This window comes from Nothobranchius furzeri, chromosome 3 (genome assembly GCF_043380555.1).
Source record: "Nothobranchius furzeri strain GRZ-AD chromosome 3, NfurGRZ-RIMD1, whole genome shotgun sequence".
Taxonomy (NCBI): Eukaryota; Metazoa; Chordata; class Actinopteri; order Cyprinodontiformes; family Nothobranchiidae; genus Nothobranchius; species Nothobranchius furzeri.
The window spans coordinates 88,976,458-88,991,799 of NC_091743.1; the positions used below are offsets into that span (position 1 = coordinate 88,976,458).

Here is a 15,342-nt window from a genome sequence, read left to right on the forward strand (position 1 = left end):
AACATTTTGTTGAAAGAACATCTGCTGAACATCTGCAACGCAATTCAAAATGGCTGACACGATAGTCAGACACATCCAAAACAACGCAGCAACAACTCGGTCTGTTTTACAGAATTTGAGTTCAATTTGACGTGATGAATTTTCTGATCATGTCCTTCCAGTGCTAGCATAAACGTACAGATGTGACGTAAAACAGCATAAACTCCATCACTTCCCCACACAGAAGGGGAAATGAGCTTGTGTGCACATCCAGGTGAACTGTTTAGACACAAAAGTACTCGCGGCTCTCTACAGTCTTCTCCACGGACCGATAGACGGCCATGCGGAGCTGATTTGTTAACACTAACGACAAGATTTCTCACCAGGAATTTGACACACTTCTTCATTTCCTTGTGTCGTCGTCTTCCTCCGCTTATCCGGGTCCGGGTCGCGGGGGCAGCATCCCAACTAGGGAGCTCCAGACCGTCCTCTCCCCGGCCACCTCCACCAGCTCCTCCGGCAGGACCCCAAGGCGTTCCCGGAGCAGATTGGAGATGTAACCTCTCCAACGTGTCCTGGGTCGACCCGGGGACCTCCTGCCGGCAGGACATGCCCGAAACACCTCCCCGGGGAGGCGTCCAGGAGGCATCCTGACCAGATGCCCAAACCACCTCAACTGGCTCCTTTCGATCCGGAGGAGCAGCGGTTCTACTCCGAGTCCCTCCCGAATGTCCGAGCTCCTCACCCTATCTCTAAGGCTGAGCCCGGCCACCCTACGGAGGAAACTCATTTCGGCCGCTTGTATCCGCGATCTCGTTCTTTCGGTCATTACCCAAAGCTCATGACCATAGGTGAGGATTGGGACGTAGATCGACCGGTAAATCGAGAGCCTGGCTTTCTGGCTCAGCTCCCTCTTCCCCACGACAGATCGACTCAGCGTCCGCATCACTGCAGACGCCGAACCAATCCGCCTGTCGATCTCCCGATCCCTCCTACCCTCACTCGTGAACAAGACCCCGAGATACTTAAACTCCTCCACATTTCCTTGTGGTTTTCCAAAACTAATTTTTTTGTTTCCTGATTTGACTTTTTTATTTGTTGTATTCATTAGTGGTTCTAGGGGGTGGGCCAAAGGGGCATTGGCCCCTGCTGAAATCTGATTGGCCCTCTGAAGTGCCCCTGTCCTGTCACTCATTAGTGATGATCAGATTATTGGTGGGTGCAAATCCAAATCCAACCACTAGTGGCACTAATGAGTAAAACAGGAATTTCAGGTGTAAAATCCTGTACAGCTTAAGGATGTTGGAATAATACTCTGGTCGGATCTATGGTGCTCCCATTGTGGGTGGACGATGCGGGCACTGCAGCAAGCTGAATCAAGACGGACACTAAAGTCTGGACAGTCTGTCCACGCTGTTGAGGACCGTGGGCTCTGGAGGACAGGTCCGATGACGGACTTTACTCATGAATGTGGAAGAACAGATACGTTAGCACCTTCCGTCTGGCCCTTTGTTGAATAAAAACACTTTTTAGCAAAAAAAGCACAAGTCAGTGATTAATGTTGGAGCTCTAATGATCAAAATTAGTCGTCGACTGATGGAAAATGTGTGCGTTATTGTCACAATGCCAGATTTTCTCCGTGCACTCAATCCTCCGAAACCTAACTTTGGTTACGTTTTCTAATCTTAATAAAGGTTAAACATCAGTGTTTGCTATTTCTAACGTGTGTAACACATCCTGATAAAACTAAAACAAGGCTCAGAAAGACTCACACAGACGGTCACGGAAATAACTTGAATCTGACAAAAGTAATAATAAATAATAATCATACCAAATGTGACCAATGACAGTCAGACACTACCTTTCAACCACGTTTCACCAGAATGACTTAAAACATTTACTCCGGACAAAAATGACGGTACCGCTAATATTTTGTTGCACAACCTGTTGAGGCAGTCAAACGAGTCCTGTAACTGTCAATGAGACTTCTCGGCAGGTATTTTGGCCCACTCCTCATGAGCAAACTGCTGCAGTTGTCTCTGGATTGAAGGACGCCTATGACATTTATCAAACTACAACTGATCACTTTGAGACCTGCGACCTAATGGACCAGAACAAGAATAAGGATTCCTGCTGTGCTGCGGGAGAGCTCCACGGGTTTGTATAACCCTGACCTGGACCCCATCACCATCTGCAGAGTTAACTGGGTATTTATTTACAGCAAAGAGGGAACCAATGATCTAGTCAGGTTCTGAAGACCTATGAAGTTTTCCCTGAGGACCACAGATAACATGCATCCATGTAGGTGACTATGCAGTGCATCCTTTATCAGTTTGAGACGACCTGATGAATGTACTGGTCTGAGGTCAGTTTAGCCTGGAGCCATTCAGTGGCTTCTGCATCTGCATAGCACAGTTTTAATGACCGTGCTCCAGAACCACGGATGGTTTCTGCAGCTACGAGATGCCTCGGCCATCGGCGGCGGTCCTGCTCGCAGGCTGCTGTGTGAAGCGGAAGCGGCGGGAACCGATTCGGACGCGAGGCCGTCCCTGACGTTGTTATCGTAAAGGAAAGATGGATGAAGTGAGCCAGACTGGTGCGCCTCCCGGCTCCGCTGAGCAGAGAAATGAGGTGACATCATCAGCTACATTCCTGCAGGGTGGGGGTGGGGGGTGGGAGGGGGAGGAGTCTGGCAAAAGTTTTCAGGTTACAGCACTACTCACCCCCTACACACACACACACACACACACACACACACACACACACACACGCACGCACGCACGCACGCACGCACGCACGCACACACTCACACACACAAAGACTGTGTGTGATAAATGTCTGTGCGTGTGTGTGTGTCACAGTCTTCTTCATCATGTGCTCCCTGTTTAAATTCTCCCCCGTCCCCTCCCCCAACTCAAATTCCCTCTCCCTCTCCACTGACCCCCCCACCCCACCCCCACCCCTTCTCTGTCTCCAGCGACCAGAGGAATGCAGGAACCACATCTGGAACTTATTAGAAAGCCAGAGAGGGGAGGTAGGGGGGAGATGGAAAGAAAAGAAGTAATGGAGGTGTGGGGGAGAGTCAAGGTGAAAGGGGGAGGGAGGGAGGGAGGGAGGGAGGGAGGGAGGGAGGGAGGGAGGGAGAAAAAGTCCAGGAGGGGACAGAGGGGAGGAAGAATGCACTTTGGTAAGCAGAAAAGGGATCGTGTTCAGAAAGACTCTGAAGGACCTAGAAGACATTTTTAGAGGAATTAACCTCAGAGAGGCGGGTCGGGGCTCGGACCCGGCCAGTACCGGTCCAAACAAAGACCATACCTGTCTCTGCGAGACAGTCTAAGGACAGTCACACCTGTGTAATGTCCCCTCTGATCCCCCACCACTACCACACACACCTGCCCGCTGGTCTAGCCCCTCCCCATCATGCGTCTGTGTGGTTTACAGGAATGAGTCTGAGAGACTCTGTGGGATGTGATGAAGCGCTCCTCTCCTGCTGGGGGGGGGGTCCACACCACCGCCTCCCTCCTTGTTTTCTTTTTATAACTCGCATGCCCCCGGTCCGTCAAACACAATCACATTATGGGGCCTTTAGCATCCCGGGGCTTCGTTGTGAAGCATTCACTTAGCTGTTGATGCTCACAGGAAACGCTTCTGTCTGGGTTCATCGCCGTGCGCCGCTCGGCCAATCACACGTCTGCCTTTTGTGTCTTCAGCCTGATTGTTTTCACAGAAAAACTATCCGTGTTCGAGGGATCGCCCTTAACCAAACACAGACGAGCGGGCAAACACTCGCCAGCAGAGCCATGCAGAGGATGCCTGGACTGAGCGGAGCCCGACAGGAGGACAGGAGGACGGGAGGACGGGAGGACAGGAGGACAGGAGGACGGGAGGACAGGAGGACGGGAGGACGGGAGGACGGGAGGACGGGAGGACAGGAGGACGGGAGGACGGGAGGACAGGAGGACGGGAGGACAGGAGGACAGGAGGACGGGAGGACAGGAGGACAGGAGGACAGGAGGACGGGAGGACAGGAGGACGGGAGGACAGGAGGACAGGAGGACAGGAGGACGGGAGGACAGGAGGACGGGAGGACGGGAGGACAGGAGGACAGGGGACAGGAGGACAGGAGGACGGGAGGACGGGAGGACAGGAGGACAGGAGGACGGGAGGACAGGAGGACAGGAGGACGGGAGGACAGGAGGACAGGAGGACGGGAGGACGGGAGGACAGGAGGACGGGAGGACGGGAGGACAGGGGGACGGGAGGACGGGAGGACGGGAGGACAGGGGGACGGGAGGACGGGAGGACAGGGGGACGGGAGGACGGGAGGACAGGAGGACAGGGGACAGGAGGAGGGGAGGACAGGAGGACGGGAGGACAGGAGGACGGGAGGACAGGAGGACAGGAGGACGGGAGGACGGGAGGACAGGAGGACGGGAGGACGGGAGGACAGGAGGACGGGAGGACGGGAGGACAGGAGGACGGGAGGACGGGAGGACGGGAGGACGGGAGGACAGGAGGACAGGAGGACGGGAGGACAGGAGGACAGGAGGACGGGAGGACGGGAGGACAAGAGGACAGGAGGACGGGAGGATGGGAGGACGGGAGGACAGGAGGACAGGAGGACGGGAGGACGGGAGGACGGGAGGACAGGAGGACGGGAGGACAGGAGGACGGGAGGACGGGAGGACAGGAGGACGGGAGGACGGGAGGACGGGAGGACAGGAGGACGGGAGGACGGGAGGACAGGAGGACAGGAGGACGGGAGGACAGGAGGACAGGAGGACGGGAGGACGGGAGGACGGGAGGACAGGAGGACAGGAGGACGGGAGGACGGGAGGACAGGAGGACAGGAGGACGGGAGGACGGGAGGACGGGAGGACAGGAGGACGGGAGGACAGGAGGACAGGAGGACGGGAGGACAGGAGGACAGGAGGACGGGAGGACGGGAGGACAGGAGGAACTATTCTACATGACATCGTTAGAGACTCTGAGCCCATGCAGAGTTTTAGAGATGCTCCAGCGATTGCTTTCAGTGGCTAATGTCAATTAGAGATGTTTTTCTGTAACTGTTTTCTGTAAAATGCATGACCCGGATTCAGAGCGGCGTCTCTCTCTGGGATCCAAATGAAAAACAGACTTTTGCCTCGTTACATGTGCCACCTCAGATCTTCCCTGTGAGTCGGAAGGGCTTCGGCACACAGAATGGGTTGTTAGCCGCTTTTCTGTACGTACTGTACAGTCAAGCTTTAAATAATTCTGGGAGAGAGGCGATCCACTCGGGGGGGGGTCTGACATGTCTGACTTTCTGTAGGTGGTACTTTTTTTTACCCCCTGCAGAAGCTGCCACCATGGCTCACATCAAGCTGCTCAGAACCACGATCCGAGTCGGAGCCGGTTCCCTCAGGTGTCGTTTCAGCGGTCACTACGGCCCATTCTGCTCCTCCTGGACTTCCTTCATGAATCAGGCTGACTGAGGCAGTAGGACGGCTAACTGCTCTTCATTTATTTTTGTGAAAACACAACACACACCACGAGTAAATGGTAAATGGCCTGTATTTGATATAGCGCCTTCTAGAGTCCTGGAACCCCCCAAGGCGCTTTACAACACAACCAGTCATTCATCCATTCACACACACATTCACACGCTGGTGGGGATGAGCTACAATGTAGCCACAGCTGCCCTGGGGCGCACTGACAGAGGCGAGGCTGCCGAGCACTGGCACCAGCAGGCAACGTGGGTTAAGTGTCTTGCCCAAGGACACAACGACAGCGACAGACTGAGCGGGGCTCGAACCCGCAACCTTCCGATTACGGGGCGAGCTCTTAACTCTTGTGCCACCGTCGCCCCGAGTAGAGCAGACATCACAAAAAGTTCAGGAGCCGGACCACCGCTTCCATCATGTAGGCTATAAATTGGTAGGGATGTCCCAATACAACTTTTTCCACTTCCGATATGATACCGATATTGCAGCCTTCAGTATTGACCGATACCGATATCAATCCCATACGATATCAGCACAAATCATACATTTTAACCTATTTTGTAGTGTGGAATGTATGAAAGGCTTGATCAAGGGATGTTACTCAATTGGAGAAAAGAGCCAATATCATAGGGCTGGGCAATAAATCGAAAATTTATCGTTATCAAAATTTCTGACTCATCATTAGGGATGCAACGATACCACTTTTTTCCAAACCGATACGATACCGATACTTGGATCTGAGTACTTGCCAATACCAATTACCAATACCGATACTTCTACCACACAAAAAAAATGCAATGATTTGGAGTACAGATTTTATTTTCTTCTCTGTTTTCAACAGGAAAAGACTGTGAGGTCGATAAAAATTCAAATATATGAATGGAAATCATCACAAAACTAAAATATTAGGTGAACAGAAATGACAAGTTACAGGAAAGCCATTTTCAAGCAACTGCATTGGTATCGGTTCCTGGTATCGGTTAACTTTTACAGATACCGATACTGGTATTAGTATCTGTGCCGATACAAGTATCGTATCGGTGCATCCCTACTTATCGTGATCATTTTTCCCATGTCGAAAGATCAGATAATAAAAAAATGAAAAGATGAGTGTAGGTTGGCAGCGTCCATGCCCCTTTAGTAAGCTGTACCACCTTGAGTCACGTAAAAATGTGCCTCAGCGTGATAGATGCGACAGCCCCCTCTAGTGGACAACTTTTGTTTCTGCACATACCTGTAGTTATCATCTATTTATCGTTAGAGATGAAATCCTCAATATATCGTGATATTAACTTTAGGCCATATCGCCTAGCCAATATCGGAACGGTACATCCCTGTAAATTGGAGAACACGGTTGTATTAGTTTGAGGGGAAAAGCTAAGAATGTAGGAAATCAAAGTCTTAACACGTCTGACCGGTTCCTGATTTTTACCTATAGAGTAAAAACCTTTAAGCCTGATAACCATCCTGTTTGTGATTCGGTCACAATTTAGGTCCATGCTCCCCCCACGGCTACAAAAGAGGCAACTACTTTTTATCAAAAGATTTGGTTCAGTTCTGTACAGCATGCTGTGACTTTCTGTAGCTATACCTTGAATAAAGTAGGCATTTCACATAAAAACGGAGGAATGTCACCCATAAAAGAACACGGGACTCAGGGTAAACAGCAGGCTGAACTGGTGCTTTTAATACCTTTGATGGTTTTTACATGATCACAGTTTAGGTTGGAGGATTTTATTTCCACAACACAAAGGTCTAGTTACCATGGTGACCCAAATTAGCCACTGACAAAAGCATTGACATTTCTTTTGATCTTGGTTTTCTTTAAAGTTTGTAAACAGTAAATATGTCGAAACGTGGATCCTGAAAATACTCTACAGGGATTTTCTAGTTTTGACCAAGCCCCCATAATTCGGGTCTGAAAACGAAGCCAACACGGAAGTGACAAAAATTGCAGTTCCACCCTCATCCACTAGGGGCTGGTGTCAGAAGCGAGCAAATCCTCATTGACTCCCATGTTAAAAATACCAATTTCACAGCAGAAATAAACATGTTTACAGCCTGGTACCAAAACATGTTTTTGGTTTAAATGATCTAGTTTACACTCATGACAACTCTGAGGGGGGTGAATTTTTTCTCACTCTTCTGTTTAAGTGTATTAAAAGCCTAAAATTCTGTATAATTAATGAGCCTCAGACCCACGTGACCACAGAGCTAGCTCCGTGGAAAGGCCTCAGTAGAGGCTCGGTCTGGCTTGGAAACCTGTTGCGGGATTTTGAGTCTCTGTGTTTGTGTATTCTTGTTTGGATATTATTTGTGCAATTGTTGGACAAAATGACTTGCTGTGGCATTAATTGCACTAATAGAGCGTCCAAGGAGTCTCCACTTCATGTTTTTCGGTAAGTAAAATTATATTTATGTACTTTAGGTCACTGCCGCTCTTGCACTAGCTGAGCTTATCAAAGTAGCTAGCTAACTACCATTTTAACATGCACTGTTTAACCATGAAATTTAGATGTAATAGGGTTAAAATAATATATATATAATAAATAATAGGGTATATGTCGATGGGTAAAACCCAGTGAGTGCATTTAACATAACTGATGTTGTCCACCCGGTTTTACCCAGCAGTCAGCCCGGCGTATCTCTGACTCAGAAGCTAAGTGCACAGTTAACTCCGGTTGTAGCTAGGTTGCTACCTCCGTTAGCTTAGCTCCCACCTCCGCATTAGCTTTGGGTTAGCTTGTAGCTACATCGCTTCAGTTCGACGGGTGTCGTCATTTGATCCCAGCCTTACAGCCCCACCCTCAGCTCCACCTCTTTTCCCCTTTTTCGGAATTGTCTGGGTTTGACGGAACCTGTGACACAGTCAAAATGGCGGTGGTGGCCACCTCCCATTTTGGCTCAAAAACGTATAATTGAAGCCTATGGACACGAATTGTCCAGTATATATGTCGATGGTTCTGACTAGAGTCTTTACTGCCCACTTTGAGATGATTGTAGTGCAAATAGCCAATCACCCCCTCTCCCGAGGTAACCATTCTCCCAAAAGTCCCCCAAATGTCTCTGACTTGTCCAACATGTGAGTGTTTTCTGAGCTGAGCAGTAAGCACACAGCAGGAATCTGTTTGAAGTTTGTGATTCAAATCTTGGCTGAGTGACTCAGTCGGAGCGCATAGTTCTGCTAGCAGCAGCAGTTCACGGCCTTGTTGTGCTCTGAAGGACGGAGGCTGACAAAGGCTAATACCTTTGTCCGAGCCAGCGTTTCAGGTGCGCTGCTGCAAGTCCAGAACTGACCTGATGCCTTTCGGTAAGTTAAAGGGTGAGTATGCAAACAACTGATTCTGTAATGTTTGACTATTAATGGTGGCACTTAGCTGAGGCGTTACCACTCAGGTGGTGTGTAGATACCAGACAAGGATACTAAATCAATCACTCCTGTGGTGTTCCTAGATAAGACAGGCAGCGGCTACTCATGGCTGCTGCTCCATTATTGACTTAAAATAAGCCAATCTGATGCACCAAAGCTTTAATTAGCTGCTTGGCTAATAATCACCTAATCATTGTCTCTGGAGACAATTATATATGTGCAAATTGCAGGCCATGTTATTCAGTTTAACTGGTTTAATCAGGAGATAGGAGCGGGAGACCTCAGAACGATGGCTGGGTGACGACGATGCTACTAAATACGAGTTTCTATAGATGCACCAAACAAAAACAAGAACTGGACTGGTATTCCAAACCCACGGATCCACTTCATCTTTTATCCAACCTGAAACTCAGGACCCCTACCTTTTCCTTTGTTAGGCATGTCAACATCACCAAGTGCTAAGTCACATTAGCGGTAACGAGGAGGTTTTCGTCTCCAGAGTGAAGATTAACAACTGTATTGTTAGCTATAGCTGTTTTTGACACTGGCTGACCAATCATAAACTTTTCACTCGCTCAACTCTTGTTTTACAAGCTAAATTAACTCAAGATACGAGACAAATCTGAAGTGCATATTCGTTTCATCAGGTCTGTAAACTGATACATTTGACACACATTTTGTCTTCATGCCCACTCACCCTAGCCTAGTGAACTAGACCAAATTCTTGCTTTGCAAAGTTTGGTCTAGGCATGCTCCATTGGAACCACCGTAGCTCCTGCCAGGACTCTGGCTGGCCAATCACAGCTCTCTAGAGGGGTTTCAAACACATAAAGAGCTGTGATTGGTCCATAATGGTGGGCCAATCATAGTGCTCTATCTGCTTAGTGAACAAATCACAGAGCTTTATCCGCTTTGTGGGCCAATCAGGGCACTCTATATGCCTGGTGGGTGGGATGATGCAACAGAGTGAAACAAGAGTATGTCACATTCATTGTCCAGTGGAATGCGGAGATCATTTGAAAGACAACGGTAGAACCCGCCCCACAACCGAGAGCCGTCAATGGAGCGTGGCCAGGCTACACTCACCCCACACCTCCAGTTTGGTAAATGGCCTGTATTTGTATAGCGCTGGTTCTACAGCCCCCCAAGGCGCTTCACAACACAATCACACACGAGCTACAATGTAGCCACAGCTGCGCTGGGGCACACCGACGGAGGCGAGAGTGCCAAACAGTAGCGTCACCGGTCCCTCCACCACTAGCAGACAAGGCGAGTTAAGTGTCTTGCCCAGGGACACAGCAGCATTCTCTGGTGGGAGCTGGAATTGAACCTACAACCTCCTGATTACTGGACAACCTGCTCTACCTGCTGAGCTGATGAATAAAGTCATGATAGTTTATGTCTGAGTGACACGTTGCATCGTGCTATTGCATAGGCTCCCCACTGGACAGGGCCAGATGATTATGTTACAGAAGTTTCTGGTAAAATTAAAAGACAAAATACATTAAACTATATATATTACAAATGGTGGCACGACATAGCAGTATTTGTTTTATCAACGTTAATTAAAAATCATTTAAACTATAGACAGGGTATCTGCAGGTTTAAGGGAGCCAAATTTAAGACATTTTAAGACCTTTTTTAAGGCCACTTTGACCAAATTTAAGCTTGTCGTCGTCTTCCTCCGCTTATCCGGGTCCGGGTCGCGGGGGCAGCATCCCAACTAGGGAGCACCAGACCGTCCTCTCCCCGGCCACCTCCACCAGCTCCTCCGGCAGGACCCCAAGGCGTTCCCGGACCAGATTGGAGATGTAACCTCTCCAACGTGTCCTGGGTCGACCCGGGGGCCTCCTGCCAGCAGGACATGCCCGGAATACCTCCCCAGGGAGGCGTCCAGGAGGCATCCTGACCAGATGCCCAAACCACCTGAACTGGCTCCTTCCCATCCAGATCCAAATTTAAGCTATTTTTTAAATTAATTGTAAGCTATAATTTCCAGCAATAGCCTGGAACCGGTGCTAACCACGTCGCGAACGTGGGATTAGCCATCCAGTTACCATTAAACTTGCACTTCTCCATGGCGCAAGCTCCCACTAGCTTAACCAGCTAACGTGCTCATCTAAAAATAGTCCCCTTTCACAACCAACTGAATGTGTGCGGTTCCGCTTACGCCAACATCGTACACAAAAAATGCTGAAATTCACGAAAATGTCATAGAAATAAAATAATCTAGTTTATTGAGTCTTTGGTAATTTTTAGACCTTTGGAAACTGTATTTAAGGATTATTTGTCATTTTTAAGGATTTTCAAGGCCTTAAATTTGGAAAAGTAAATTTAAGACTTTTTAAGGACCCGCGGATACCCTGTATAGAGATCTCCATTTCAGTCAAAATAATCATGCTTATCATTTTTGCCATATTCAAGCGGCCCTACATGGAGGTGGAAGTGTGATGGTCTGGGGCTGTTCAGCTGCTTCTGGACCTGGACCACTTGCTGTAACTGATGGAGTCATTAATTCTGCTCCCTATTAGAACATCGTGAAGGAGAACATGTGACCTTTGAACTGGCCACAGTAACGCTTAAGGGTCCGTTTGTTAACATTACTTAGTGCATTATTAAGCATTAATAAACAAAGGGTCCCTTTATTGACATTCCCAATTTTGATAACAATTAAGTGTCCTTAAAGTTAGGACAAAGTCCCGGGGGGGGGGGGGGGGGGGGGGGGGGGGGGCTCTGCTAAGTAATACATTAAATAATACGGTTAGGCAGTTGTTAATACTTTATGTAATACTTTCCTTAATAATGCAAGTAATGTTAATAAAGGGCCTCTTACTGTAAAGTGTTACCCAGGCCCCTCACAGAAAACCCTCCAAAGGGCAGAAATCAAACAATTCTTTAATGACAAGTGGAACCAAACTCCTCCACGGAGATGTGAGAGGTGTATTAGTTATCACAAGCGCCAGGCTGGTTATGTTCCTCATAGAACCGGGTTGATCTGGATAGCTTTGTTCCCCTTAATAAAGAAAACCTTCATTTGAAACTTGCATTCAACATTCAGGTTATTCTGATCTAACATTTAAATCTGTTTGCTGATCTGAAACATTTGGGAGGCAAAGCAGCAGAAACGATGAATGTGTGAGGGGATACATCGTTGTCCACAGCTCAGAGGATGGGGAGACAAGTCAGAGCAACCACAGACAAAGGGATGTCCACGCATGTGAGCGACTGGGTTTAGCAGACAAACGGAGCTCCTGAGAGGAGCGACGAGTCATCGAGGTGGTCAGAACATGTCCCACACGTCACCGTCTTTCTTTATTAGCGAATGTCTTCTTGTTGCGTGAAGCTCTTGAACACTCAGATTGGGTGTGTTCTTAGCATGGTGAGCAACACTGAGACAGGGTGACATCATCCTTTTCTACACCTTCACTGAACACACCCCCCCTCCCTGTCTACCTATGATGAAACTGTCTAGGGGAGACCAGCTCCTCGTCCTGGTCGGTGAAGCAGATGTGGGGCGGGGGTCAGGTAGATGAGGGAGATTACAACCATCCTCTCCTCCTGTCTCCTAGCAACTCAGCTACAGCTGTGCTTGTCATGAGCCACCAAATAACCACCCTGGCCCAGCATGGGGGGGGGGGGGGGTAGATGCACATCTGTGTCAAGCAGGCTAGGTGTGAATGGGGAATACAGGTGGTGGGGTGTGTGTGTGTGTGTGTGTGTGTGTGTGTGTGTGTGTGTGTGTGTGTGTGTGTGTGTGTGTGTGTGTGTGTGTGTGTGTGTGTGTGTGTGTGTGACAATCACGGTCATTCCCTGACGTCCTCACTCAGTTCTGTGCACGCGGGGATTCGATCACGTGCAGGAGAGGTCATTTAGGCGTGCACGCGCGGGCATGATCGATAGGTCTCGTTCAGCTCGCATGCACGCGCCATATTCATAAAGATGCGCGAATAACGGTTTAAGATGCTGCGGTGCGAACATGCGCAGATTTGCGTGCACGCGGCCAACCACGCGCCTCAAAGGTGATCCATCACCGCAGAGCAGATATTTAGGAATGAACCCCCCAGCTCCCCCCCCCCCCCCCCCCCCCCCCTCCCCGGTACCCTCTACTTGTGTCGGAATGAGGACCACCGGGAGAGGTGGCTTCAGTCTCCGCTAGCTTCACACACAACGCGCATCGCTGACAAAGACAAAACGCGGTCTTACCAGTCTGGAAACTGAGGATCAAACTCAGCAGCAGCAGCAGCTTCTGCATGTTTCAGCCGACCAAGAAGTCCGTTATCGGCTCAGACCTCCGTGAGGACCGCATCAAAAGCGGGAGTTTGCGGACTTTAATGGCGACAAACATAAAAACTACCGTCCTCCAGCGTCGGTCCTGCTCCTCGGTCCCTGACTCGGACTGGACTCGCTCTCCTTCACACCATTTCTCCCGAGCTGTTCCCTCTCTGCCTTCTTCGCTATCCCCTCTGTCCGTTTTCTGCGCTGCTGCTCCCTCCGAGGCGCTTCGCGTGCGGCAACGATAAAGCGAGCTTCCGGGTCTATCCTCCAAAATAAAAGTCAAGCGGAAAACAGTGGCTGCTTTCGCAAAAAAATGATGCTTTCAGTTGTAAAATATCAAAGGCTTTTGTTTAAAACAGATCTACACAAGAAATTATGAAACCCCTTTCCATCACATAGGAAAAACACTGCCAGAGTATGTTAAAATAATACTTTTTTGGTCATTATTAAAGAGGCAACAAGTCGTTATTTTAGTAACAAAGCCTATTGATGATTTATATTGTTATAACTTTTTTCCCATGTCCTGTCTGGCTGTGAAGCAAACAGAGTTAAAGTCTGAATGCTGGTGACAAGCCTTTCAGATTCACTCTCAGGCAGAGCATCAAAGCTTCTGCTCTAATGACACGCCTGATACCAAAAACTTTATTGTTATTGTTTATGGATGCTTTTTAACTCCGACCACACACGGAGACAGAGATGAAAGAGAAAGGTAGAGACAAAAGGATGAATCTGCTTCTAGACCTGCAGAAAAAGAAAAAGAAACAAAAAAAGGGATACAACAATACAACAAGAGCAAGGTATCATATTATCATATTAGCTATTATATTGTTATAACTTAAAAGTTAAATTAATGAATTCAAACCTAGGCAGGGGAGCCGTAAGGAAGGGGGGAGGAGGGGAGGGCAACATTTTTTTCATTTACATTCATTTAATCCATTTCTAATATGTGGTACATGCTGTTTTTAATGGGGCCCAAAATCCCTGGTGGTAATGACATTCAGGTGACCTCTATGAGATGCAAAGTCATGACTTTTGTCCTCAATCAACCTGACTAGGGATGTGTATTGATGACATTTCGGCGATGCGATACATATCACGATACTGGGGAGATGATACAATGTATCACAATATATTGCGATTCATTCAGTCAGACGATATTGACGATAGTTTTAGACCAAATTTATTGTAGGAAAAGTCAATAAACAGTCCAAACTGATAAGTAATATGTTTAAAATGAGGTATCTGAACCATAATAGAGGGGTTTACATTTCAATGGTGGAAACAAATTTTTGCACGTTGCCACCAACTAGTGGTCGGTGTTTCAATTGCACCAAAACAAAAGAAAATACACAAATGTTTGCATATAAATTCTTCCAAAAATTAGATACACGGCTTTTGAATAATATTGCAGAAAAATATATCACAACATATTGTCATATTGATTTTTTGATACGCAGCTTTTGATTATCAATATAATATCTCTAGAAAAAAATCACAATATATTACTATATCAAGGTTTTCTCACATCCCTCAACCTGACAGTCTTGTTTTTGGACTGCGGGGAGGGAGTTTCCAGAGAGAACCATTTGTAAGAACAATGTCACATTTCAGGGAAAAAGTCAGTATCAAAATGCCAAAGACAATATTACGAGTAAAAAGTAATTATACAAAAAGTTTAATGTATACACACACACACACACACACATCCACATAATGCATTATTCCTTTAAAATTTGGTTGAAATATTGAATTTTGGTTGTGAAAATAGAATAAATAGAATTCCCTCAAATGCATCAAAAGAAGCTGGAAATAAAATGAGATTACTATGACCACTTTCTACCTGTTGTTTCAGACTTGGCGTCATTATCTCATTTCATAATAATAATACAGTTTTTCTCAGTTGCTAAAGCACAATTCCTGAAACGTCGCTCCCTTTTCTCAAAACATTAAACACAAAAGCTCAGCTTCAAGCACGATTTACACAACCTCTCATTCCTCTTGCAAAATCAAACTTTCTTCTCAAAACGGTTTTAGCTGTGCTCAAAATCAAACACTTCTCTCAAATCATAAACATATTACTCAAAATTACATACACCATCAAGCAGTCAGTAAACAATACACCAAAAGACAGAAAGCACAAAGATCAGGGCCATACAGTTTGTTTATTGTACCATATATACAGCCTGCAATCCGAGTGCTACAGTGTTCAACGACAGTGAAAAAAATACATGAAAT

The 15,342-nt window shown here is 47.5% G+C and overlaps 1 protein-coding gene across 2 annotated transcripts in view; it reads right to left on the reverse strand.

The window, feature by feature from the left end:
* kirrel1a (kirre like nephrin family adhesion molecule 1a) overlaps positions 1-13,316 on the reverse strand; it is a 59,358-nt gene extending 46,042 nt beyond the window's left edge. For both annotated transcript variants that reach the window (XM_015958227.3, XM_015958226.3), the window contains exon 1: positions 13,036-13,316. In XM_015958227.3, the coding sequence (XP_015813713.1) occupies positions 13,036-13,084 (49 nt within the window). In that variant the 5' untranslated portion in view covers positions 13,085-13,316. The remainder of the gene's footprint in view (positions 1-13,035) is intronic.
* Positions 13,317-15,342: the final 2,026 nt, after the last annotated feature.